We start from the raw sequence: 27,479 nt of genomic DNA, 5'->3' as shown, positions 1-27,479 counted from the left end.
GAGACAAAAATCATCAAATATAAAAATATTTACTGCTTGAGAGACACAGGAACAGCTGGACAGACTCAGCCACAGTTACAGTACTTGCTGATCGAGGCGTACACACATCTAGGGCTTTGGTGCATCACGGGGCAATTGAGTGTTTATCTTCAGGTCGAACGAGCATGACAGGTGTCGATCTGATTGATCAGTCATATATATTTATAGCTATAAATCCATCCAGTGAGCTATATACAAAGTATGGCAAAGAAAATTCTTTATTTTAATTTATCAGCAGATCTCATTGGGTCTTCATTGTGTCAAGTTCATAATGTCTCATGCTTAGTGGTGAGTCCCATCCTAGCAACCTGTAGCAGTTTTTGACATGGACTCAGGGGCATGATCCGCTGCAGAGCAAAAGCTCAGCAAAGTCCATCCAGGGCCTGGGTTCAGTCCTAGAAGAATGAGGTGGGCAGTGTCGCCACCAGGGTCATGTAGCATTGACCTCCATGATGTGGTCGTCTGTAGTGGGCAGCACCAGGACCTGCTGTGCGTAGCTGTGGTTGAACACCTGCCCAGGGCAGAAGGGCTCCAGTCGCGGCATGGCCACGCCCTTCTGCTGCTGGTCGCCGCTGCCCACAGAGTGGACGCTGCCCCGGCTGCGGATACTCGCCGTGTCCGCCTGGTCGTCCAGCGTTTTGTCTAGCAGGGACAGGCTGTCGTTCTCCACGCAGCTGTCTGAGGTTGGCAGAAAACACATTACTGAGCGAAACTGATGAATGGAAATTTCCTAAAAATGTGGCAATGATTCATTTTTGTTAAAAATACCTTTCTTTGGATTCCCTGATGCTTTACTTACTGTACAACATTTATTTACAAATTCAACAGTGGTTTAGCAACCTGATATTTAGCCACTCTTTTGGGACATACTAATACAATCCTCATCGCTGCAGCGACACCACCTGCTCTTGACCGTGGTTCACGGTCATACTTGTTTGTCAGCAAAGTGCTTTTCCTGCCCTTACTGCAACATTACCATCTGGAATGAATTCAAGGGCAGGGCATCTACTGTTTTCCATAAAGTGTGAATTTCTTTCTGTGGAAGAAATATTTGCAGACATCCATGGTCTTACCAGGGTCTGGTTGAATTGCCACTGCTGCGGTGTGAGGAAGGTACTTCGACACTTTGATCTTGGGGAAGGGCAGGTGTCCTGCAAACAGAGGCATCACCTCGATCTGCACCTTGTGGGTAGCGTTTGCCTTCAAAGGCATCGACACCAACCCTGAGCTCTTCCCACACACCGCCCAGTTACTGCTGCTGTCAGCCACTTTGGGGACACATACACAAAAACTGAAGTCACAAATCACAGATGTTTTGTCTTTTGTGGAGAATTGCTTGAAAATATCTATAAGTGACCAAGATACCTGGGTATCGATAAAAACTCACACTAATAATCCTTAAAACAATAATTATTTTTCACATTGGTCACATATTAGTAAGCATGTAATTATTGGCACCCAATGAACCATTAATATATTTATGGAACAATTATTTTAACATTTTACTCAAATCTAACTAACTTCAAGTTAATTTCATTTAAATCACATAAATTTCACATAAAATTAGTATTACCCCCAGATAAATGGCTTCTTCTCCAGACATACCTTCATACATGAGTTTGATGGTTCGGGGGCCATCAGTGTCGGTCTCCTCTGCAGGCTCAGTAAGTCGTGTTATACACACCTCCAGTCCACAGAGGAAACCAGAGCGACAATGTTGCTCACCAGCAGGAGGCAGGATCTCAGCCTTCACACTGTACAAAGTCTGACAACAGAAAAACTGTGGTCAATGATCTGATCTGGTGGAACTATCGGACTAAAGCAGGAATTTGTAGGTGTACATGTTTACTGTAGTGGTCTAAGAACGGTGTTGTAACATTTAGAGCAAATGAAGAAAAAGAAATGTTTAAGTACTCTTACAGTGACTCTCTCGAGCTGGAACTGGTAGTGAAAGGGTTTGAAGGCAGAGCTCTCTTGGTTGAGCAGGGAGAAGTTGGCAGAGAAAACACATTGAAGGCAGGAGGGCAGGTCATCCTTCCACCTCACTTCCCACAAGCAGAACACACTGTGCTTACTGCACAGAAGCTAGACACAAGGACACACACACACACACACCAGATATCAATATGAAGTTGTGGTTGATGTAGTGTTGACATTCTATAAGATGTCATTAACACATGGGAAACATTGATGGTCACATCATTCATTAACTTTTTAAAAAGGAAACAATCCAAAAATTTACAATGTCATATTTTTTAGTATTCGTTTCCAAAACCAAAATGAATAATGACACATTCTATTTTAAGGTTATTGCTCATGATAAATTACTTAATATTGTAATCGCTGTGATAAAAAAAAAAAAAAATTTAAAAAATGTAATAACATAAGTTATATACATAGTTGTTCTTATATAATATCCCATCATTTTCAAGTTCATACAATTTAGATAGGAATTTTTATGTGATAAATGATTATTCACCGATCAGTCTTATGTCAGATGTAACAGAAAATGTTTGAATTCAGTGAACTGACAGTTGTTTTAATGTCCACAGTGTCATAGTATTGGAAAAAGGTACAGTGAGGATTTTATTGAGCTGAGGAAGGCTACGCACTGCATAATATTCATATTTCAAAAGGACACTGTTGGTTAAAATTATTTCCTGGGAAAAGTTAAGGGTTGTTCAATTTCATAAAGCTGTTAATAATTTTGACCCTACATGTATTTATCCTCATTAGTCTGCCTTTGTAATGTGCTCCTCTTAAACACAATTATAAAATGGAGGAGACTTTTACAAACAGAAGGTACTGGACGCTATCTGCTGACCCATCCTGTGGTCGCTGACATTTGCTTTGTCTCTGCTCACCTGTTGGGTTTTAGTGTTGAGGGACTGTAGCTCCAGTGATGCATGCTGCTTCTCTGTCAGGTTCACTTCTGCCAGCATGAAGTTCACATCTGACACATTCTGCACACACACCTGGATGTACTTCCTATGGTATACGGTCAAAGGTCATAGGTCAGATGTGTATAGGTACACAGAAAAATGCTGGTCCTACATTTTAAAAAAAAATGAACTACAGGTTCCCATATTTTAAAGATTGTAGGTTAAATAAACATTTACACAGACTCTTGCTGGCTTAACAACAGGAAATAAAACCAATGAATAGGCGTCATGTGGTCTCATGAGATCTTCATTTTCCTTATAGGATCTCAAAATGAAACTTTATATGTAAACATTTCTGTTGGTGACACATTTGAGAATTTCTATGAGAATGGACGCTCACCTGTTATCAGCAGAAAGCAGTGAGTGTTTGGTTTTAAAGGGGATGTAGAAAGTTAGGGCAAGCAGTGTGGAGTAGATTGACCATGGACAGTCAATAGACATCTGTGGAAAGACATAAGAATGACCGTTTATCTGGCTTTTTATTGTTTGACAGGCTAATTCTATTTTGTTTTTCATTACAAATGTTATTTCCATTAGTCTTTGATTCAGCATATTACTCAAATAATTGTTTAGAGTAGAAAAAAGTAAAAAATAAAATAAAAATAGCCTGTTTCAAAATCCCAGAGCCCAAAGTGTCTTCATGTAATTTCTATTTTTAATTAAGACATGAAAACAGCAACTCACATTACATCCGGAAATTATCATATGTTTGGCCTTTTTGTTTGAAAATAAATTAGCAAAATCTGGCGTTCACTTATTGCCTACTAATTGGAGCTTTAGCAAACTAATATTCCAACACTAAACTTCACATTATAGCTGTAAACAAACTGAGATGAAGCTTCAAGAATGTGAAATGGCTTCTTTAGTGTTTCCACTATTTCCACAGTATTAGTTGTGACTCATCCTTAAAGGGGCCTCACCCTCTGGTCAATGGCGGTCATGGGGGTGTCAGGATGGCTGTAGCTGCGTGGTCGGTGGCGGACCTCCCCATTGGTCAGCCTCTCGTTAGCAGCCCGGTCAGAACCAGATGGAATGATGCACAAAACCTCCAGCTGGAACTCCAGGGTGTGGTAGGGAGGAGTGGGGGGCAAGCTGATGCTGGTCACCTTCTCGGATGACTGGATGGAGAGGACGCTTTCACCCACCAACTCTGAACACATGGGGAGTACAGCGAAAGATGAGGAGAACAGAGGACAGAGAAGAAAGAAGAAGAAATAAAAGTTGCAGCTTTTATTGTCAGCACTGTATGCATATGCATTTACACATACATGTGACAATTAAATTTGTCATCTGCATTTAATCCATCCCCCTGGGGGAGCAGTCGGCAGCCTCACGTGGCGCCCACATAGCTAGCACTGAGTGTCTTGCTCAAGGACACACCTGCTGTGTGGGCTGGGATAGATGTAAATGGGATAGATGTCTGGATGCAAGCCTGATGTCATACACATAGAGTCACCAAGGCACCAAGAAAACCATGAGAACTTCAAAAGGTGTATGTGTGTCAGTCAGTGTGTTTATGTAAAGACACTGACTAGTTATTTTCACAAAAAACAGAAGGTGCACTAACCAGCAGCAGGGTTGCTGATGCGGGCGATGCAGCTTGTGGAGGGCAGGATAGGCATGGTGTCTGTGTTGCTGAGCTGCAGAGCAACTCCTTTCTTCACAGTGTAGTGACCAGTCAACAAAGTGAACTTCACCAACTGAGGCAGACCAGCTAACAGCGGCTCTAAAAACACAAAAACATTTTGACATTTACATAAAACTGGTTGCAGCTCATCGTTAAAAAACATAATTATGTTTTACAATTATTTTTTTAATCTAAATCAGTGTATTTATTTAATTGTTTTATGTACTAATCAGTAGGTGGAAGTTGAACTGCTTCCAAAAGTAAACATCATGCATGGTGAGGGAAGTAAGAACTTCACTCACTTTCTAATCTCCACATCGAAAACAATGCAGACAGAAAACATTACATAATGTTACACTAACAGGTTGACAGATCTGAATAATGACGCGAATCCAGAACCAACTACTGATTTGCTGTATGCACAAATATGTAAAGACTATAGAGCTGTTACAGGTGCCCAACCATTTCTTTCTAGATGTTGTGGCCTGAACAATTAATTCTGAACAATGCCTTTATGCACAGTGTGCTTCAGCTGCGATACACGAGAAATAACAATTAAAAACATAAATACATTTACATACTAAAGAAAAATTGCAATGTTGTCAAAAATTTCGATTTACATTTTCCCCTATTGTTCTGTCTTACTAGACCATCACATATACACTCATAATATGATAAGACAGAAAAGTCTTGTGTATCGAATATTTTGTTTTACCATTTTTGGTCTGTTCAACAAAAGAAACGTGTTAGGAGCAGCTCATATTTTAGGAAATGTAATGTAAGTATAAATTCATGTAGACAAGTGCTTAGTACAAGCAAGCAAAACCTTAACATTGTGCCATAATGTTAAATATCACTAATCATGTAAAACATACAGACCTGAGAGAGGCTCCACAGTGAGCTGGGGCTCCTGAGAATACACTTCATACTGGACCGATGGGTAAATATGAGGCAGCACAAACTGCACTTGACCCACTGTGGCACACAGCTGACGCAAAGTGTAAGTACCCGGTTGATCACTCTAAAGATAAAAGACAGCATCGAAGATAAGAGGTAAGAAAATAAACATTTTGCGAACAACAAAGGTTAACAGATAGAATAAAAGAAAAAGGTTATTTAGTAATCTGGAAGCAATGTGAATCTTACTGGTGCTGTAAATATAATGCTGTTATCTCCAGGCTCTAATGTTGTATCCTGCACTTTGAGCATCTGTGCTCCTTCCGTCATTGTTACAGGGGGACTGAGGCAGTTGGGTGTGTCCGTCGGAGAGTTACTCTCATGAAGACGCAGCAGCAGATGAGTGTTTTTACACACCACTCCAGCAGAGTTAAGAGAATTGTCCGAAGGACTCCTGTCGTGCATCTCGTCCAGCTCTAAAGCAGGACCTGCGGATGAGGAGGAGGGGTGGCCTCCTGATGAGTTACCCTGGTTAAACTCTACTGTCCCTGGGTGTGTTTGTCTCTGAGCTCCTTTGGATCTGCCATGAGTCCCTCCATGATCCACATCAAAATGAATGCTAGCAGCCACTTGCTGTATGTGCACAGACTTGGGCATCAAACTTCGCAGCGTCAGCTCCACCTGCAGCTTAGCTCCAGAATGCACAGAGGCTGTCGCTGGGTGGAACTGTAGGCGTAGGAGCTGGGCAAAAACGGACATGCTCAGTGTCACTTTGTGAGCTGTGGGTAGAAAACAATAAAAAGTGTTGAGGCTAAATCATACAAAATTGTGTTTAAATGAATGGCAATATAAAGTGGAGTCACATGAACATATACTTACATTCCTCTCCAGACTTGGCAGCAAACGTCAGAATTTCCTGACAAAAATGCTTCCTCTCCTCCGTGGTCAGATTCACATCACCAGCCAACAAGGCACTGGTCTGCAGGTAGCTGTGGTGGGTTGTAAAGGAAGCCACCAACTTTGTCAGCAGCACATTGGACTTAGAATTTAACCAAGGAATAATAATTTGCTAATCTTTGTGAAGTTCTTAACTTTGAAAATGTGCAATCATATAAAAGATTTCCATCTAATTCTTCTGGTACCAAAGTAGCGAAAGTAAGTAGTAAAATACTTGCACTGCAAACTGAGTGCAGATATTTATACAAAAGTATGTGCACCTCAGGAAAGTTGACTTATTTGGCCCTTAAATAGCTATGTGTGACCTTTGTGAGATTGTCAGACTGCAGTATAAAGGATACTCTTCAGTTTTCCCCAACAGTTTCTGACACTCTGCAATCTGTTTCCTTGTGTGAGTGACAGGGAGGCTCCACCCCTCTGATACATAGGACTTCAGGGCTTCCCGTAGGAAAGTTTCAGCATTCTCTGGTTCTCCCTTCCTCCTAATAGACATAGACACACACACTTGCCGTGCTTACAACAATACATTTGAAAAGCTACAAACAGCTGTGTAAACTCAAAGTACACAAGATTAAAGAGAATATGAACTAATAACAGAGAATATGAACTAATAACATTTCATCACTATAGTTTAATAAGTAAAAACAATAATTGCATCACTGCACATAACAGTTTTTTTTGCCTAATTTTAAGCAAGTTCAAACCTTTATTTATTTGAAACCTATTATCTACCTGTAAACTTCTGTTGCTGACTGGTGTCAAGCTCTGTATTTAGAGAACGTGATAATACCTCACATCAAGATTACACTTATAGCCCATTCTGTGTCTCCACAATGAGTTAGCAGTCTGTGAAATATGTTTGAAATATTAATTTTAACTTTACTGACTTTGCTATTATATTTAAGCCCAACAGACTCGTCCAAACCACAGCTGCTTGTAAACACCCACACAGTGGGCCAATTGACCGATTCAAGAGAAGAGAACTCTGGCAGAAAGACTGAAACCATCTGTGTTGACAGGTACTGTTGTTACGACAACTTCAAGAGCTGCAGATACATAATTAAACAAGCAGTTTGAATATCCCTTACATGTAGAACTCAGCCAGACTTTTCCCCACCAGCCTGGCAGACCTCAAACGGCCGATGGCCGTGTACATCTCCATAGCAGCATGAGAGAGCTCCTGATGCAAGAAGTGGCCAACAGGGTGGTGGAGGAGAGAAGAGAAATAATTAAATGAAATGCTTGAAGTTTCCCGGAGATTGCATAAGAAAAATTATTAAAAAAAAAAAAGAAAAAGAAAAAAAAAAGGACAGGAATTTTGAGAATGTGTGTTAACTTCCTGTTTTGTCAACTACAGCACCGAACTGTGACAAGGAATTTACTTACAAGATAGTGCCTTTCAAAAGCTTCCACAGATGACAGAGCTTCTTTCAACTTTTTGTAAGGGCTCTGCAAACTGTGGACTGTGGAGGAAGACAAAGAAAACAAGCTGTGGGATTATCATTTTTAAATAAGAATACATCTGGATTAAACTTGTGTCATTGCATCTCTCTTTCACTCTGTTTTGGCTGAAACTGCAGTTTAGTTTTCTTCCCCTAAACCAGAGCTTTTAAAAACCAGCATGTGGAGTGCAGAAATCACAGTGAATTGGTAAAAACCCTTTCATATAACACTTTAGCCAGAAACTTTTTATAGCTAAACAGGTGGTGGTGCAGCATTTTATTTTAAATGCAGTTTGACTTATTTGGCAGGACGGACAAAGCAGTTCAATTTGCTTGTTCCCCGATGGTGGTCTCAATTTGTTCTGGGGCAAAGCCATAACTCCTATGTTCTTGTAGTCAGCTTAATATAAACAGTCCATGGAGCAGAACACCATTTCTTATTCATATGCTTTCTGAGGATAGATTGGTTTTAAGTCCTCCATACCTGCTCTGTAGGAGGAAAGTCACTCATTTTCCCAATCTATTGCTGTTTTAATGTGGACAAAGGTTAATTCAGAAACAACACCAGCATCCCGGTACATTTTAGAATGTGTCAACTTTAATCAAAATGAATGGCCGGGCAAGCACACACTCGTTCTAGTGAAGAAGCAATTTGTACCCCAAAGGCACTGAAACACTACAGCAAATTGTGTTCACATACACTGACTGACTCATGTCAGCACTTGAACACAATGCAAAGACTACAATTTACAGTTGACATCCACAGTCATGATGTACTTATTTTGCTACCATACAACTACATAAAGTGATAGTCAGCTATTATTCAGAAGATGCATGTCTAATAAAAAAAAAAAAAAAAAAAAAGGGAACTGGCACTTTCAGCGAATGCTCGTCCGCATGTGGAAGAACAACGGAACAAAGACATGGGCTAAAAAATAAATAAATAATGGGAATCTGCACTAAATGGGTGAACCAATCAGGTTGGAAAACTAATTACACATCTGTCAGTCCTGAGTCAGCTGAAGTACTGCTCATTAGGGAAAATCAGAGAGGAGTAAGACTAGCGATACAGGATGTGTTAAAAAAGATTACAAGAAACAGCAGGGGAACAAGACAACCACAGGAGCCTCAAAGAGAAAACTGTTAGCCTGGTTGAGTGAGCACCCTTTACTATAATCTATTTGTTAATGCAATCAATCAGGATGGTTGGGATTTGGACCTGTAAACTTGTCCCCCAGCAGGACTTGAAAATATTAATAAAAACCACTCTGGCTATGAAAACTCACCAGTCTCAGGCCTCTCATCCCCAAGTCCAGCCAGCAGATCTACAGTCCTGTTCAGGTCCTCAGATGTAGGTCCTTTCTCTGATACCAGGCCACAGAGTTCCCCCAGGGACTTGAGCTATAGGAGGTTGACAGGAAAAACAACAAAAATAGTATTTGACTACAGTTATGATATTTGGAGTACATCTTTTTTTTAAACCAGATATGGTAACATTTGTAAGTAGTGAGTTACAACACCATCAGTATTAGTTCTAATTAAACAAGTTTCAAATAACCCTGATAACTTGAACATGTCAGGTTGTTACCTTGTCGGTGGCATAAGCCCAGAGGCCGACAGTATGGGAGCAGTTTGCAGCTAACTGAGCTTGGTCGCAACAGCCCTCAATCCTGTGCAGCACCTCCAAGCAGCTGAGAAAAACCCAGCAGTCCAGCGCCCCCTCCAGCACTGAAACCTGAGCAATAACACCAGCAGTGTACAGTTTTATGGTGAGGGAAACATTCGAATGACTCCTCCAGGCTTTCAATGTATGTCTGCTCTACATTCATCCCAGTGTAAATAATCACGTTACATTCTATTTTTCATTCAAATAAACTGTCAGCATTTAGGTTGCTTTGGTTTTAAAGGATGACTTCACTTATTTTGAACTTGCTTCTTTTGGTAGTAGTTTGAGTAGTAATAGTATAACCCCAACTCCAAAAAAGTTGGGAAGATGTGAAAATGTAAATAAAAACAGAATGGAATGATTTGCAAATCTCACTAATGCATATTTTATTCAAAATAGAACATAAACAACATATCAAAGGTTGAACTTGACAAAGTTTACAATTTCTTGGAAAATATTAGCTCATTTTGAATTTGATGGCAGCAACACATCTCAAAAAGGTGGAGGGAGGGGATGTTTGTTTTATGATGCATCATGAACATCATTAAACTTCCCATTGACTTCTTATATCTAAATATATCTATATGTAGCTGAAAAATGCCTCCAGGTGACATCAGTTCAGATGATGTCATCTTGGTGCTTAAACTATGGAGTTTGTAATTGTGGTCAGCAAGCTTCCCCAGAGAGGTGACATCATCTGAACTCAGAATGATTAATGTACATTTTCCCCCCTTTAATAATAATAATAAAAGTTTCCGTTTAAAAATTTCAATTTAATTTAAATGTAATAATTATATTTTCTCTCATTTAATGAGCTACTCTATAATGTTTCTACATATCCCCGGCAACTGGCAGTGAAGTTTTACATTTTCTGTTAAAAAGTCTGAATAGGGATCAGCCCAAACTGCTATCTTTTTGGCTCCACAGGAGAACTATATATAAAGGTACTTTTTTTTCCTGATAGTAAGGTTAGGTGACTTAAGCCAGGCTTTGAAAAGCCTACATTCTGGTATTTCACATGCACAAACTACATGCTGTCTGAAGAATAGCTCTGTAAGAGTTAATGTACCTCCAGCAGGCGTAACTCTTGGACACAGTTGTGCAGGAGCTCCAGGGCTCTCTGGGTGACCTCCCAGGGCCTCTGGAGGAAGATAAGTAAGGTGCATTGGCGAGAGAACAGGTAGCTCCTCAGATCCAACAGGCTGGCCTCCCCTCGCTGGATCCCATCTCTCTTTTCCATGTCAATTGGCCGCCGAAGCAGCAAACCGCTCCAGTTTTGCACCGGGGCACAGAATGAGCCAAGCCAGTTAGCAGTATCTGTGGAGAGAGAGACTTGTGAACTAAACAGAGAAGCTTCAATTCGTGCATAAAATGCCCATGTTTATTTTAACTAAGTCAACTACCACATTGAAAGCAGTACTGCGTCATATTTTACCTCCAGCTCCAAAGTTAAGGACATATTGTGTAAAGAGAGCATCTAGTTCATCATACTGGACCAAAGCATCTTCAAACTGCTGCAACATCTCAAAAACAAAGGCCAGCTCCTCCTGCACAAATTATACAGTTATCATACACGAGACACAACTGTGACACTTAATGAATATTGGTAGTGAAGTGTAAACAAGACAGAGTTAGGACAAAATCCCATGAATGTACAGTCTCTCTACATCACAGTGACCAAGTTTTATTTATTCATTTATTTTAAATGAGCTGCACTGAGCATCCTCGGGTTAGTATAAGACCATTTTCTGTTTATAAAGATACAGAAACACAGAATATGTAGTTAAATGGAGGGGCTTGCCCTCTCAGTTTTTATGCCCTCTCAGTCCAGTCAGCTTCAGTCATGATACACAGCCTACTTCTTTTGTTGCACAGAATTCAGAATCAAAATCAAAATCCACATTGCAGATTCATTTATTCACCTGCACCATGAAGTATTCACAGAAGCTCCAGCCTGGCTGAGTGCGCTTCTCTCGGAGCGTTCGCATGTCGTCTTCGAAGTGGCCCAAGTTTTTGGTAAAAGACATGAGGAGGAGGGTTCGCAACTTGAGCAACAAGGAATTCCAGGATTCTTGAGACCGAGATGAGTCCTTCAGAGGATCGGATAACACCACACACCTGCATCACAGAAGAATGATCTTCATTTACTGAGAGAAGGTTCATTCTCTCTTTTTTAAGTAGTGACTTTTGGTTGCAAGCTAATGTAATTATTTGCTTCTTAAAAATGAAAAGAAATGTGGGCTTAGCAAAAGTCTCCCAGCTTGTCTTTTTCAGTGACAGTTCACAGCTACAAAGTATTTCATACAGTATCATATTTTTTTATGCAGTTTTGAGAAATTTGAGAAATCTTCTGTGACCCATTATTTTTTCATAAAACAGAATTAGTGTACGCTCACCTGTCGTTCTGCTTGTTGCAAAAATCACTACGGATCTTGTCCACTATTGATGACCTAGGCAGGATGTTGGTTTTGTTCTTCTTCTTAGTATCATTGGTCTCCACGACGATGATGACCCAGTCTGGTGAGCTGTGAGCCCGCAAACTGTTGTGCCAGCGCATCATGTCCTCCTTTACAGAGCTTTTATATGCCTCTGTATCCTACAATAAAGCAATCCACTCATTATTCAGAGATTATGATGACAATTAGTATGCTTCACATGTAAAAAATTAACAAATTAATTTGAAATGGTGCCAGGTGTTAACAATTAGTGTGGATCCTGTGTGTGAACTCTGATTGACTGCTGAGTGAGAGTAGTATTTTAAATTCATTTGAGTTGAGTGGAGGTGGGATATAATTTGTTGAGACAGTTATTATGTAATATTGTCCACAGGCAGAGAGAGGAACTGGAGTCCTAGTTTTACACAATGCTGTGGAAGTGAACTCAGAAATAATTTGTCAGCTAATTTTAGGGCGATAAATCTTGCAATAAGTTGAAGCACACCACAATCACAACCTGGTTTAAAGCAATTTAATTAGTTTGCAAGTAGCCTTGTCATTTGTATTAGTCTGTTCACACCCACCTTCTCAATTCATTCTGTTTGACCATTCTCCAAATGGGCACTAACACTAAGCTGGCGCAGGTCTCACTGCCTCTGAATGAATCTACTGTTAATGTTTATTTCCTCGGTTTCTACAATGTATCTAACAATGAAATTATCATTATTACTTAGATACAAATACCAACATTAAAAGTCACAAGATTGTGTACTGTGGCTTTACAGCCTGTGCAGGCTAAGGCTCGCTGTTTGATCTTTGTGATATTGTCATGTTGTGTGCATAGGATTTATTGTTCCTTTTAGAAAAAGAAGAGGAAGCAGCAGCCCTGCCTATCCACCACATTCAGCCAGCTTGTAATGTTGAGACTGTGTGGGCGTGTGCTTGACTGAAATCTCCACTATGGATTTAGCTTCGACAGGATCAACCTATACCTTTTTATATTTCTAAGGTTTCTCTTCATTTACAGCTTTCCTTTTAAAGCAGGGGAAACTCTACTGCTGCAACTGTGATGTCATGTTTGTGAAACTTTTCATGCTTGAAAAAAGAAATCATAAAAAGGACTGGTCAGGGATACCAGCTAATTTAGTGTAATAAACACTTTACTGCCTGTTGGCAGGAGAAGTGTGAGAAATGTTATGTTATTTCATTTTGCAATGTGAAACCTTATAAAACTTAAAAAAAAAAAATGGCAGCTAGAATGTGTCTAAAATAAACACTATAACAAACATGAGAAAGCACTAAGTACATTCACAAGAATGTATTTGAGGTACTATTTAAACACATCTGGTTTCAGTGATAGATAACACATTACACTGGAAGGATGTGGCAATAAAAAAAAAAAAAAAACGGGTTAACAAACATAAGACATCTGTTGCTATTTTTGCTTCTTTTATGGTTTGGCAGTTATGTAGCGATTCATTCTCTAAATAAACTGGGTGACTGTAGAAAACTGTGTAGGCCTCACACAGGTAGTTTGTACTGTGAGTCTACCTAGTAACACTGCACAGGTATTCATGTTCCATTGCAAATACTGCATAAAAACTAAAGCTCACTGCTCCCAGACTATTGACACTGTCCATGTCAATAGTAACATGCTGTTGACTACACTTCCTTAAACGAAGCAGCTCCTTGGTTCGCAGCAGCAGGTTCCTGCTTCTCTTCTTGTTTTTATCGTCACCTATTAGCAGGCCTGCAAAGTACATGTTGTGTTCAGTTTATGCTGATGACTGTGCTAAAAGTGTATCCAGCGAGGTCATAGGCAAAACTATGTTGATATGTGAGACAAATGCCAAAAAATTTAACTAAAACACATACTCTGTAAGTAGGATAAATTTGAAAATATAGGGATTAAACATCATCTCAAAAACACTGTGGAAAGAGATGATCTTAACATGGTGCACATGCATACAGCATTCAGGTATCTCACATTTGGAGTTTGCATAAACACACAAAAGATAAACAAGCAGTCTTTAATATTCCTGCAAACACAAACATTTTGCTCAGCTTTGTCAACTTCCTGGACAGAGTATTTCCACCTGAAGTCAGCTTTGAACTGACTTAATTTTTAATTCCCATCTTTGTATGTCAACACAACTAATCACGCAGTACAAGTGTTCTCGTTGATTTGTCTAGATCAGTGTTTCCCACAAATAACATACTTAAAGAACACGCCCAAGTATATTTACTGCCACCTAAGTATATCTGACCACACGTTTTTAGATTGTCAGAGTGAGCGATAACATCTGAAATCTATTAACTAGAAGAATATTTCCTCACTCTACTGGACCCGTAAACTACTTGTTAGTGGCTCAAATGTCAAACAGTAGCTCAGATCAGATGTAATATTATCCCATCATTCATCAAAAATGAGGACAGGACAAACGAAATAATTTGCAGGTGAGTCTCCTTTTCACATACATTATATGTATGCTGTGAAAGGTATCAATTAACTCTGAACAACCAGAGTGAACTAAAGGTCTTCGTGGTCCCCAAAACTCTAGTAAAACCATCAGCTGGGTTTGCATCAGAATATCCCAGTTTAAAAAGTTCAAACCACATCTCTAAATAATATTTTTTTTTTTTAATCGAATTATAGTTTTGATTCAAGGCCTTCAGTAGTCTATTTGAAGCATGTAGTAGTGAACAAGAACGAAAGTCAGTAGCCTGTTAATGGTAAGCAAATTATCAGTGTCCTCAGTTAACATGTAGCAATTATGACCAGACATCTATTCATAAGGTTATACTTATACAAATCACAGACAACAAAAAATACAAACAACAACAACTGTAATTTGTGTTTGGCCGAGGTTTGTACCGAGGCACAAAATAAATGGTCGTGACAGTGAGAAAGACTAAAATGGAGCTTTAATTCCTTTTTGAACAGACATATTTGACAAAATGGATATGATTCAGCCTCACGTTTTCCCAAAGTGTGTGCAGTAATATTGCTGAAAAAGACTTGAAAAGGCTGACTGGGGGTTTGTTTATGTGCTCTCACTGCACTTGATCAAACAGTCTAAAATGCACGATATGACACCTCCCTGTGTGTGTGTGTGTGTGTGTCTCGTTTTGCTTTTAAGGCACTTACACAGCAGTCAGTCCAGTAGATGTGAAGAAAGGGGAAGGTGAGGAGAGCCTTGTTGCCTTCCTTAGGGAGAAGTTCCTCTTTAAACTGGACAAAATTAGCTTCAAGGTGGATCATTTTTGGTGCACGGCCATACGTCCTGCATATAAAAGAAAGCAAAAGAACGTTTTTACAATCACCATCATTTTTATGGCCCCATGACACAAGCTGACTATATGAAATCTATATCTCACTATGTCATTTAGGGTCAATTTAAAAGTATTTAGCTGAAAATATGACCTTTATAGTTTTGACCAATATTGTCATTTATCAAATCCTATAAAAATAGGTCACACACCACCTTTCTTTGAGCCAAGCTATCATGCATTTCTTTAAAATTGCACTCTTCATTTCTACCTTTATAGTAAGAATCCCCAAGTCTGGGTTTATTCACCATTCAGGCTAAACATTATCTTATCCAGAATACAGCAAAAGACACAAGCTTCAGATCTCATCTCTTGGCAAACTTTTTTTATACCTTAAATTAAATACGAGTGTACATATTATACAAGAAATTTCAAGAACGACTTTTTATGTCAGCTCATAAAAATAAAAGTGAGGCAACATTTCCTGCTCCATTTTATGGTAGAAATCATCATTATATTGTAAAGAGCAGTGTACTGTAGCAATTCCAGATTGTCAAACCACCATTGAACTCCAGCACAAGTCATACAACAGGAAGGGGACGAAGCACACAGTCTCTGACTCTGTTCATTCACATAACTTACACATCATCTACTAACCCGTAGACTCTAATGAACAGTTTTAGATTTATTTAGATTTTGCACTCAATACTTCATTTAGCATAGTCAATCACCCAATCAACATATAATCAACACACACATGCAGATATACAATTACCAGTATTACGTGAATGCACTTTGTTGTTTCTTGTAAATGTCTTACAGATGCAGAGTTATGGCATTTAATATAGTGGCTATGAAAGTAAATAAAATGCTTAAAGTAATAATATTGTTGGATGGTGTACTGGCAACAAGCCCACTAACATCAATGCAAGTTGATGAATAAAATAAATCAAAAGCAAACCATAAGCAATAATCCATCCGCCAACATTTTTCTAGACTTCTAACACAGTGTCAGCAGCTTAAAATGACAGGCAGTGATTTGATCTATCATTTACTCAGCAGGCCAGTACTCACCTCCTCCACTCCATTGGCTCCCTGGGAAGCTGCTGAGCCAATGAGGTATACAGTGATGTGAACAAGCCCTGGTCTCCAGCACCTGAGAAAAATCACAATAAAATAAAAGAGCTCTCATTCTCTCTATAAAAAAAAAAACATGTTTGCCATCATAATAATTTAAATTGTACGAAAACAAGTGAAAGGTATCAAATGCTTAGTCTATGGAAATATCAGATATGTTAATCTCCTATAAAAAAAGGACTTATCACCCTGTCATACCAAATCAACATGTTGGCTGATTTTCAACTTGGTTGAGCAATGAGCCTGGAGGAAATTACAAAATAGTTTTGCATTACTGGGCAATGTATAAATAAAAGTGCATCATGAAAAACAGGAGAACCTCTTCTTCTCATATCACAAATTTAAACACACAACTCCAGTAAACAAGGGGAGGCAGCAAAAATGTCAAATCAGTTTAATTGCTGTTAGAGTTGATCAAATCTCAGTAGGGTCAGTGTCCTCTAGTGCTCTGTGCTTTAGCTGCTCTGTCCTGTTTAACAGCCTTGTGATTCTACATCCTGATCTTCTATGAATGAGCAAACTTGTTTTGCAGGTGCCTCATCTCTTGCCAAAAACAACACACTTTTCCACAAACATTTCTGGCTCTTTTAGTAGGTTTCCTTGGCAGTTTTGTGATGCTAATTAATTAAAATCACATTGCAAGCAGCAGTTACTTAGCAGAACATGATTATGATATTTTTCATCTTAATCATATTTTAAGATATATTTCTGTCCTTTTGGTCCTGAATAGTGCTTCGGAAATTGGCTCTGTGTTGCAATTGATTCATATGTTCCTGCACTTTTCATGCTTTCTTCTGTCAATGTGCCTCAGAATCTGTCAGTGAAAAGAAATGTGTGGCAGAAGTGACAAACTGTTTTCTGCGCAGCTATTTTAAACCACCAAGAATGGAACACAGCAACACATGTGTGATGTAATATGTCTCAACATCTATGTTTCCATCCAAAAAGTACGAATCAAACTCTTACTGTCTAATGTATTAATTGCATGACAGAGAGTTTTCAGTTTCAAAGCTCTACAGACAGCTCTACTCAACTCCTGTTCTTTCTGCATCCCAAAATCACACGATTATTCCAGAGGGTATTACAATTCAAACAGCATCTAACACCCTCTACCCTTCGACCAACGTAGTTCATTTTTCAGCATTCACTATAACCAAAGTGCACAAAGTCTGAATCATTTTAAAAAAAACACAGCAAACGTTATAAAATGGTATAACGGCCAGAAAGTAGAAAATATGCCTTCAAATGTCTACAGGCAAAGAAATGTAGAAGGCGGCTGTGACATCAATTCTTTGTAACCACCACACAGACACACACAGCATGTTTTTTTTTTTAAATAATCAATTCTCATTTGGTTAACACAAAGCAAATACATTTACATAACAAGGCAATTCTATAAATCACAACAAAAGTATTTGAAAAGAAAACTGGATACCAACGACTATAGTGTCAATTTGACACCTCTGATCAAACACATGGCATTTTATAATTAAATATGACCAGGAAAAGAAAAAAAACACAATACTACAAATGCTCAAATTGTCATTCACAATACACAATATGTGTATTATAAACAAAACTATGTGGACACTAGTCAAAGCTAAATTGGGCCAAGGATCTACATCTAATTAAATCTTTTGAAAAATATCCAAAGGCTAACAGGACCACCAGTATGTGTTCATCCAGTCTGGATTTAAGCAAACTCAGAAAACCTGCAGTGAAGAGTGAAGGCTAATTGTCAATTATGTTTGGATCCAGTGTACCACAGCTGGGGCACGTGATTGCACCGTAAATTAATTAGTCATTAGGTACAGCTACAATCAACACAGTGAAAAAATATGAAATTGTCATTCTTACAGATTATGGCTCTGATCTTGAGCTGGAAGCTGAATGCTGCTGTGAAATTTCAGCCACAGTAGGCCTATATACATCAATGGACATGTGTGCTTCAAGTAATGGCATCTGTAATTGCAGAGTCTCAAAGTTCAAATACTCCTAACAAAACTTAGCCTTGACTGGTCACAAAACCATCTTGAAAACAAAGACCAGTATAATGCCTGCAGCTGCATGTGTCAATCAGGGTAAAACGAAATGGCAACGTTAGTAGGAATGTTCCACACTACGATGCACGTGCTCTGCCGGTGATTTTAAGCACTGATCTCACAGCACAGGTATCATACATTTCAAAGGAAAGTGTACTAAAAACCAATCAAGTTGCATTGTCAAATATTGTGTTCTATTGGTCCAATCCACAATGGTGTTAACGTTTATCTTCAATTTGACAAATCAAGTTTAATTAATCTGTTTGCTGATGATTTCTCTTTTGATGAACTGACTAATCGTCATGGCTCTAATGTTAACAGCCATTTTAGAAAATACAAATGTGCCCTAATAATAAAAATTAAAAAAAATCTCTAATATAGCCAAGTCGCATATGCATATGACCCTAATCCAAAATGCAAAAATCCTCAATGTAAGAACTTTCATTTCAGAAGCAGTTGGGACACCTGTAAATCCGCCAGGAAACACAGGTGTTCGTTCCCTGGATCCCACTCTAAGTAACTTATGACTTAGATATGAAATCTACCAACACTGGTAACAAGCTGTAACACCTATTACACCTTTCATTCCTACTTCTCAATGCTCCACTCCTGTCGCTACTGGGGCACCTCTGTGTCGCTGTCCCATAAATGGAGCAGCCTGAGGTTTGAAGTGAAGTAGGCATCTATCAACACAGTCAGCACCCAAAATAACCCTTACAAGACGCTTCCATAAGCCTCTAAGGAATTTATGAATGGCAAATAGATCCCATGGCCCAAAAGCCATGTGGCGGCCCCTGTGTTTGCTTTTAGCGCAAGGAAACGATAATTGTCCTGCAAAGAACAAAGTGATATTCTTCCCAAAATTGCACCAACTAGCCGTGAGGTGATCATCGTTAACAAGGCCTGTTAAACAACGTAGCAGTTAGCTAGCTGGAGAGCGACATCAATTCCTCTATGAATATAAAGCACAAAGCCCACAGTAGTACAAAAGTATGGAAATATAACAAGCTTGACTAATAGAAATAAGCCACCCGACAGCACATACACGCAGCGTAATATGTGTACTTGTTAGCTTAGCTAAAACAAGCTAATGAATGTAGCTACCAGGCTAACTGTCAAAACGAGAATAAAGGAGTAAACGTCTCCTCTTACGAAACACTCACATGTCACAATCGGCTTGTTTTCCATAGTATAGATGATTGGCTTTTCCTCTTGACACTCCATATGTGTTAGCGCGAAAACTCCATGCAGATGACATATAAGCAGAGCTTTATTATTAGTAAGTGCCTATGTATGCAGTTGTGTTGTATCGACGGGGCCTCTATCCCCCACTGCACTTCCGGGAAGTACGTAGACTGTGCGTCATTAAAGGGCCGACTCGTGATTTTTAGAGTATTCCTTTTTTTTTAAGCGTAAGGAAATAGTAAGAAATTCCATCATACTTACCCATAGTTTCTTTGGCTTATTTTTGTTTTCTGTCTGACCATCAATCCCAACAGTTCACAGAAATTTAAAAGGACGAAAAACGTTGATTTGGAAAAGCTAAAACTGTGCAATGTTTGACAATTTTACATTGAAAATGACTTATGGTTATTAAAACTAAGTGTAATGCTGATTGTTGCTGATGAAGATTGTTAAAATTCTTTTGTGTATTTGAAATGGTGGTATGTCATTTTTTGAGAGTTCTTAAAAAATGTTGAACTGATATGTAAAGTATTAGAAATATCAATGTTGAAAATTACTTGTAAAGTACAATACCTAAAATTGTATAGATGTTACAGTATTTGGGTATATCTACTTATGTAATTTCTGTGTTTTCCACTTCCACAGATCAGTTTAACATTGAGGCATTTTGTGGTGATATCTGTAATATGGAGGAAGTGTTACAGTAACAGTACTAAAATTATTTCTAAAAAAATTTTTATCAGTAAGTGAAGCATTCTAATATGTATGTATGTAAACAAAGTATATAAACATAATTAATAATGTGTACACTGAAGTATGAAGTAGTCATCATACAAAGAAATGGCTGCTGTCAGCCTGGGGTTATGCTCATCACAGTTTCATTTTTTGAGTTAAGAAAATACATTTACATTTCATAAGAGTCTCTTTTATGTCTTTATAGGTTGTGCGTAGCAGGTGGGAGGCTGGGAAACTAGCAGAGCAGTGGTCGTTGAGGACCAGAGCTGAGAACCACTGATCAAGAGAATACTATGCTGTCATCTAGAGGCATAAAGTTGTAATGCAAACAGTGTTTCCAAAAAGTAAAATGAACTTTTTTAATTCATAAAAACACACAAATGACTACAGAAAAACACACATAGGTTTTTATAACTCTATTCTCTTATTGTTATTTTAACCCAATCCCCCTTTTCCTGAGTCTCCTCCAGCCTTTTCTGTGCCTTTTTCAGATTATCTCTTTCCACTTTTCTCTTCAGTTTTAGAGTCAGGTTCAATTTCAGCTCCATCTCCTTTACCAGGTCTGTCATCTCCTTTTTCTTGTTTTTTTTCTCCATCATCTTCATTTTTCTTTTCCTGATTATCTGGGTCCTTTTGGCCAAAACCATCTCCCTCTACCAGCCTTTCTATATGTTCCTTTGTACTTTTTGTGCTCTCACCATCTCCTTCTTTAATTACCTCATTCCCATCCTCTCTCTGCTCCTGTTTCTTTATCTTTGCATCTGAACCCTCCTCTTCCTCTCCCTCTGCCTCCTCTCGTTCCCACTCAGCCACTCCTCCCACCCCTTCACCTCTTCCCTGTGCTCCTCCTCCATCCTCCTCCTCAGCTCCTCGCAACTGATTATTCAATGCTGCTGCCTCCCACTCCAGCTGCTCCACCCTTGCCTGCATCTTACAGTTGCTCGACTCTAACTCCATCATAAGCCGAGCTAGTTTTGTTTGCAGGATGTCCAAGGTGTCCTCCAACCTTTTTATCTTGGTTTCAAGTTTCTCTTCTTCCTTTTCTTCTCCATCTTGAGTGTTCTCCAGCATTCCCATCTTGATGAGAATCTGTTTGCCTTTCTCCTCCAGGTGCCGTTTGGCTGCAGGGAACTCAGATAAAACATTTGTCAGGTCTTCTTTGGACAAGCTGAATAGGTCAGAATAGCCAGTACTCCGGATGTTGGCAGTGCGACGATTGCCTAATTTGTTACCTAAAAGGAAGCAGTTTGAGATTCCTTAATTCCAAAATTTTGATTAGATTAAAAATATATCAATATCAATGGTAGTGATGTGACCAACACACATATTATTAATAGTTCTGAATGTGTGCAAAGCTTCACAAATTTCAACTTGTTTCCTATGGTTTTAGTTTGGGGAACACATGTGTACGAATGGTATTAAACATCCCACGACCTTCCCCATATTAATATACAGTTGAAACCAGATGTTTACATACACTGTTTAAAAAGACACATAACCATTTTTTCTCACTGTCTTACATTAAATCAGACTCAACGATGGCTAGATATCTATTAGTGCTTATACTTGCGTAAAATAGTTTGAACAGATGCATATGGCACCTTCAGGCATCTGGAAATTGTACCCAAGGTTGAACCAGACTTGTGGAGGTCCACAATCCTCTTCCTGATATCTTGGCTGATTTCCTTTGATTTTTTTCATGATGTCACAAAAGATGTTTTAGGTGTGCCCTAAAAATACATCCATGTGTGTGCCTCCAATTAACTCAAATGCTGTCAATTAACATATCAGAAGCTTTTCAAAGCCATCACATAATCATTTAGGCATTTGGAAATTGTTTAAAAGCATAGTGATGTTAGTGCATGTAAACCTCTGAATTTGAAGAAAGTAATAAAAAAATCTCACATTATTCTGGCATTTAGCATCAGGAAATGCATTTAATAATTCTAACTGACCTAAAACAGGAAATGTTTAGTCTGATTTAATGTCAGACATTGAGAAAAAAAAGGTTATGTGTCTTTTTATACAGTGTATGTAAACATCTGGTTTCAACTATATTTCTTTGCATCTAGGTGAAAAGCGTTCCCACCTATGTCATCTGGAGGAGTTTTTTTGTTCAGATGATGTCATATGGAGGAGTTCTAGCAAGACAGGTACACCTCTGTAGTATGAACAGCAAGATAACTGAAAGGTTGATGGTGAAAACCCCTTCAGGTGATGTCATATAGAGGAGCTTTTAGGTTTTGTTTTTAGCCAGGAAATCAGGATGGCAAAGGAAGGGTTAATATCACTGATATTAATTTTTCCAATTCTTCTATATGCCCAATAATTAAATTCTGTGGGACTATTTCATCTGCATTTTGGCTTCCCAGTGCCATGTCATTTTTTACTTTTATGGACATATAATTTTCTTTCATTAGCATCTTCTAAAGGATCCTCCCGTCTTGCACAGAAACAGCCTACCAAATGTTCCAGTCTTGATCATCTCACAGTAAGTATATTTCAAACTGATAGACCCAATAGCAAGCTCCAAAAGCACCACTGAAAGACATATTTTTTCTGTTAGCTCATGTGTGTGTGTGTGTTGTTAGTCAGCAGGGTATTTCTGAGTGTTTGTTTTTCCAAAAGAAATGAGCAATTCAGATTTTCAGTTTTCAGTTTTTAACCTATTGTGTCCAAAATGTGCCCATTTCCTCCCTTGTCTATTGAACATGAGGTAATACATGTTGTATGAGCATACTGTATCTCACTGTACCTTTGATGTTGAGGATACTAATTTCCCCAAAGAAATTCCCTGCACCCAGCACGGCAAACTCAGTGATCCCATCATCCGCTACAACAGCAAGTTTTCCCTCTTTGATGATGTACATTTCGTGGCCCACATCTCCTTTCCTGCAGACGTACTCTCCAGGACTGAACACCTGCAAGAAAAAAAGTGTGACCAGTTTTTCATCTTGAAACAATTATTGTCTGCAACCATTTCTAAAGAAAAATGAAGTAGGCAAAGCATTAAGGTTGATTTTGACTTAAACACTGGATTTGCAGCAATAAGATCTAGTATCTTCTCAATTAAGGTTAAAGAAGGAATGATCATAATGCTCAAACTGCTGCAGCATATGTGAATGGATGTACAGGTTTTTTCACTTCCCGGTTATTTTTTGTTATCCCATGGATACACACCCTTATGCGCTGGACGCTTGCTGAGGACCCTGATATGCCTACCTTAACCCTTTGAATTGTCCTTTCCCCTACCTGAGGTGTTAGTTTAAGCACCAGCTCCTCCAGCAGACTTTTCTCACAGTTCTGGAAGATGGTAACTTTGGAAAGTATGGGAAGGTGAACACTAACAGCGATCTCAGTCCTCAGGTGTATGGGCAGCTGCTCCAGAATTTCATTCTCTCGTATGATCTTCTTGTTGATGTGAAGATGCTGATACCAGTTGTTGATACGCTGTTGAAGCTCCTTGCTAACCTGATGGCTGCGCAGGTATGCCTTCACCTGAAAACAAGAAAGTTGTTTTTTATACAGCTAATGAAACCAACACAGCTAAAAATGTAATTAAACATAAAACCATTTCCAATTCAGTTCTGTGAGTTATCCTGACTTACTAGCTCATGGTTAGGGAAGAAGATATTATCACGGTCTCTTAGGCTTGAGACAACATTACCAACATTTCCAACAACTGATGCAAACACCAGCACGGCAATGAGCAGGTCAGCAATCATAAACAAGAACTCCTCTTCTGTGTTTGGCAGGGGAATGTCTCCTACTGTGGTGAGAATCTTGCTTGAGAACCAGAAGCAGTGAAAGTACTGACGACGCATGGAGGCAAACTCTTCAGTGATGTTGGGGTAAACCCACTCATCACTTCCAAAACCAATTTGGCTGGACAGTGCAAAGTAAAGACAGGCATTCCAGTGGATTAACACAAAGATGTAGATCATTAGTTTAGAGAGGCGGAACGTGTTAGGGTAGGACGTTCTCGTCTCCATGCGATCCAGGGCCTCACTCAGACGTGGAAAACGCAGAAAGCGGTTGATCCTCACCAATGGAGTTTGAGTGCCACAAACAAAATAGAGGAGGTCTGTGGGTAGCAGGGAAGCCAGATCCCTCAAGAAACATTTAGAGCCCAGGTAGCGCTTCCTCAGCAGAGTAAGGTCCTTTATCAGGATGCCCTGATCCAAGTAACCTGGAGAAGGAAGAACAAGACAAAAGTGACTTGTGAGCTTAATCATTATCTGACAATTCAATATGATTATTTCGTTACACAGCTGCTCTTGTAATAGATGGATTATCAAACGGGCCGTTGAGCCACAAGACAGAGGTGCCCTGGGAATTTGTCTGATTTGGTTGTTAAAATGTTAATCCCTTTTTAAAGGGACATGGGCTTAGGACAAAAAGGAAAAAAACATCCACATTAAAACATAAAAAAATCATCAAACACACACAGACAAAACATGTATTACAGTATTTATCACAAAATCAAGAAAAATCTTGATCTTGAAGTTACAATTTGAAGTTGATGTGAAGAAGATAAATTCTCACCTGACATAAAAGCAGGCTCAACCCATTTATGACCAACAATGAATCACGACTAACAAAACCACCTGCTGATTAATTTAATCAAAACTAGGCTGAAATATTCATGTATAAATGAATATTCAGGAGTCATAACTTTGAACAACACAAAAAGTTTACAATGTAAAAGACATTAGATCTTTTCCGATAAATATACCTTTGAGTTAACCAGAATCTTATGAAGCAGCAGAACATGGTATTTATATAATATAGCTGTTTGGGTTTTTTTTTAGCTTGCTTCTAGCTTTAGCTTCACTTTCACTTTTTTGAATTTTCTATAGTTTTTTAAATACATTTTTGCCTCTAATGTTTCTTGATTTTTCACTATTATAACAACAAAATGAGATTTACCTGTGTGAGCAGTGATGACCATGTCGAGCATATACATGAGGTCTGAAATGTAGTCCAGTGTGAACCACAGAGGCAGGTAGCTCAGTGCAATTGTTGTGAAGCATGTTCTGAGAAAATATGAGCATGAAGTTTCAAGTGATGTCAAAGCATTGAAGGTGAATTCCTTAAATATATGATATCTTTCTTATTGCTATAATTGTACCTCAAAATGATGATCACCAAATTGTAGACAATAGGAAAAATCATGAACTGTAGCCAGATATAATAAAACTGCTCTGCTGGATCAACCGCCCACCCTTTCCAACTTAAAAGAAATTGATGATGGAGAGAAATGAAGAGGGAAATGAGAAAGATTAACTATGTGATCAGTCATACACATGATAAATACAGTAATACTTAAAGGTTTCATTTTATTTGACCAAAAATTATAAATACATACTTGAAATAATATCCATGTTCATTTGTTTCTTGTTCTTAAAAAAATCCATATAAAGACAATATGATAGTAATTATTAGAATATTTTCATTTTTCTATATCACCTGCCTACATACTTAAAACATAAATGCCTAAAATTTAAAGTAATACTTTGGCTCTATATGGGATAATTTCATATCTCTATGCAGTGTTCTGCATATATTTACTGCTAAAGTTACTACTGTCATCACATTTACTACATGATTGCGACTCCTCGTTGTGATCAAAAGGTCGTTTTTGCTTTTGAACCAATGTCTTGTCCAACAATTAATTACTTACTTAACTTTGAATTTCACTTTCAGATTGGTTTGATGTTTCCCTTCATCCTTGACTCCATCTTGTCCTCCTTCATTCACCTTCTGTGTCCGCTGCCACCTGAACAGTCTCTGCCATTTATTTCCGCTAATAAAAAAATCACCTGTTTTATCCATTCTCCAAATGTCTGCCTTGGATTAGAGACACATTTTTTTCTAAATGAGGATGACCTCTGTGTGTGTCGCAACTACTTGAAGACTTGCCCCAGGCAGTACTGTGTGGTTCACCTGATGACAAACCAGCTGTACCTGAGCATTGCTTGGTGATGATGGTCTCTATGGAAGAAAACCACAACAGATGTCAAATGTCCTTTGGGAATTCTTCTTTCCCTTAGAAGTCAGTGCATCTCAGAAGCTGCACTGACTGCAGAGCCCAAACAACAAAGAATATGTTATAAATACGTTATAAATACACACATTTGTAAATTTTCAAAGAAACTAGTATATTTGTATTCCAATTAAAATAAAATCTGGTCAAAGTAGAAAGTTTACCAAGAAAATAATTAAAACAAACAGTAAGTTAATTGCAGGTGTTAATAGGGTTGACAAGGTTCGGTATTTTGGTTGTGTATCGAATTAGGGAAAATATATAATCCATTGTCTTTAGAACTAGTGAAAAAAAAGGTATTTGACTTTAATAATTTCTTTCAAAATTTGCCTTTTGAGTCTCCTAACAATGGAAGTACAATATGTCCACTTTACTGTAGTGCTGCTTTAACCCGACGCAGAATGAGTCTGGTTAAAATCACAAGAGCTGCTGAGCTCACGACAACATCTGTTTATTGCCATGACAGCTAAACAAACTGATACAGCTGAAACAGCAAAAAGAGTGGACTAGGGTGGTGTGGCCTGCTGAAAAGTTTGTGTGTGTTGCAGCCTTTTATTTATATGGAATCCAAGAATGGCCATGGATGCAATATTTTTTTAATGCCAATATCCTGTGATAATGGGCAAATTATCTCACTATCTAAAGAAAAAATAGTTTTCTTGTGATAACAAAAATAGATTATTTTTCCCCCAGTCCATCTAGTAGATGGGCACGTTCCAGGAGTTCACAACAAGAAAGACCTGCTGCTCTTTCAGTACTACAGTGACCAGGAAGAGAGAAAGAGAGCGACTAGGGAGGAGCCCTGCTTATCTCACTAACCTATGAACTTGAAAACTATAGTAAAATGAAATCCACAAAATCATGCAGAAGATCAAATATATTTACTGACGAACCACAGCAAAATCCAATTTTTAATATACAAACATCGAAGGATTTGGCATCATGTGTCATTTTCATTCTGTTGAATTTTCTCGTTAACATGAGTACAAATCACTTTGTTTTCCTGGCAAAACCTAAAGCAGAACTGGTATAATAATTTCAAATGGAACCCATTTACAA

General features: G+C 38.5%; 2 protein-coding genes across 2 annotated transcripts; both read right to left on the bottom strand.

Annotated features, from left to right (window-relative positions):
• Nucleotides 1–10: 10 nt before the first annotated feature.
• On the bottom strand, nucleotides 11–19,791 carry trappc10 (trafficking protein particle complex subunit 10). Its single transcript, XM_067516133.1, has 23 exons — nucleotides 19,618–19,791; nucleotides 16,350–16,431; nucleotides 15,154–15,289; nucleotides 11,967–12,166; nucleotides 11,493–11,688; nucleotides 11,006–11,117; nucleotides 10,640–10,887; nucleotides 9,493–9,639; nucleotides 9,191–9,305; nucleotides 7,849–7,925; nucleotides 7,551–7,642; nucleotides 6,804–6,944; nucleotides 6,385–6,494; nucleotides 5,755–6,284; nucleotides 5,488–5,629; nucleotides 4,549–4,707; nucleotides 3,902–4,131; nucleotides 3,322–3,422; nucleotides 2,904–3,027; nucleotides 1,960–2,124; nucleotides 1,645–1,804; nucleotides 1,113–1,307; nucleotides 11–717 (listed from the first exon to the last, which is right to left on the bottom strand). The coding sequence occupies exons 1-23, from the start codon at nucleotides 19,676–19,678 to the stop codon at nucleotides 470–472; spliced, it is 3,771 nt and encodes a 1,256-aa protein (XP_067372234.1). The 5' UTR covers nucleotides 19,679–19,791; the 3' UTR covers nucleotides 11–469.
• A 777-nt stretch (nucleotides 19,792–20,568) lies between these two features.
• On the bottom strand, nucleotides 20,569–26,159 carry cnga4 (cyclic nucleotide gated channel subunit alpha 4). The gene is made up of 8 exons (XM_067515665.1): nucleotides 26,058–26,159; nucleotides 25,743–25,776; nucleotides 25,506–25,607; nucleotides 25,304–25,410; nucleotides 23,983–24,563; nucleotides 23,627–23,872; nucleotides 23,130–23,295; nucleotides 20,569–21,606 (listed from the first exon to the last, which is right to left on the bottom strand). The coding sequence occupies exons 3-8, from the start codon at nucleotides 25,547–25,549 to the stop codon at nucleotides 20,867–20,869; spliced, it is 1,884 nt and encodes a 627-aa protein (XP_067371766.1). The 5' UTR covers nucleotides 25,550–25,607; nucleotides 25,743–25,776; nucleotides 26,058–26,159; the 3' UTR covers nucleotides 20,569–20,866.
• Between the last annotated feature and the right edge of the window lie 1,320 nt (nucleotides 26,160–27,479).

This window comes from Channa argus, chromosome 9 (genome assembly GCF_033026475.1).
Source record: "Channa argus isolate prfri chromosome 9, Channa argus male v1.0, whole genome shotgun sequence".
Classification (NCBI taxonomy): Eukaryota; Metazoa; Chordata; class Actinopteri; order Anabantiformes; family Channidae; genus Channa; species Channa argus.
The sequence above is the reverse complement of the archived record's forward strand: the minus strand, read 5'-3'. Positions and strand labels throughout refer to the sequence as shown.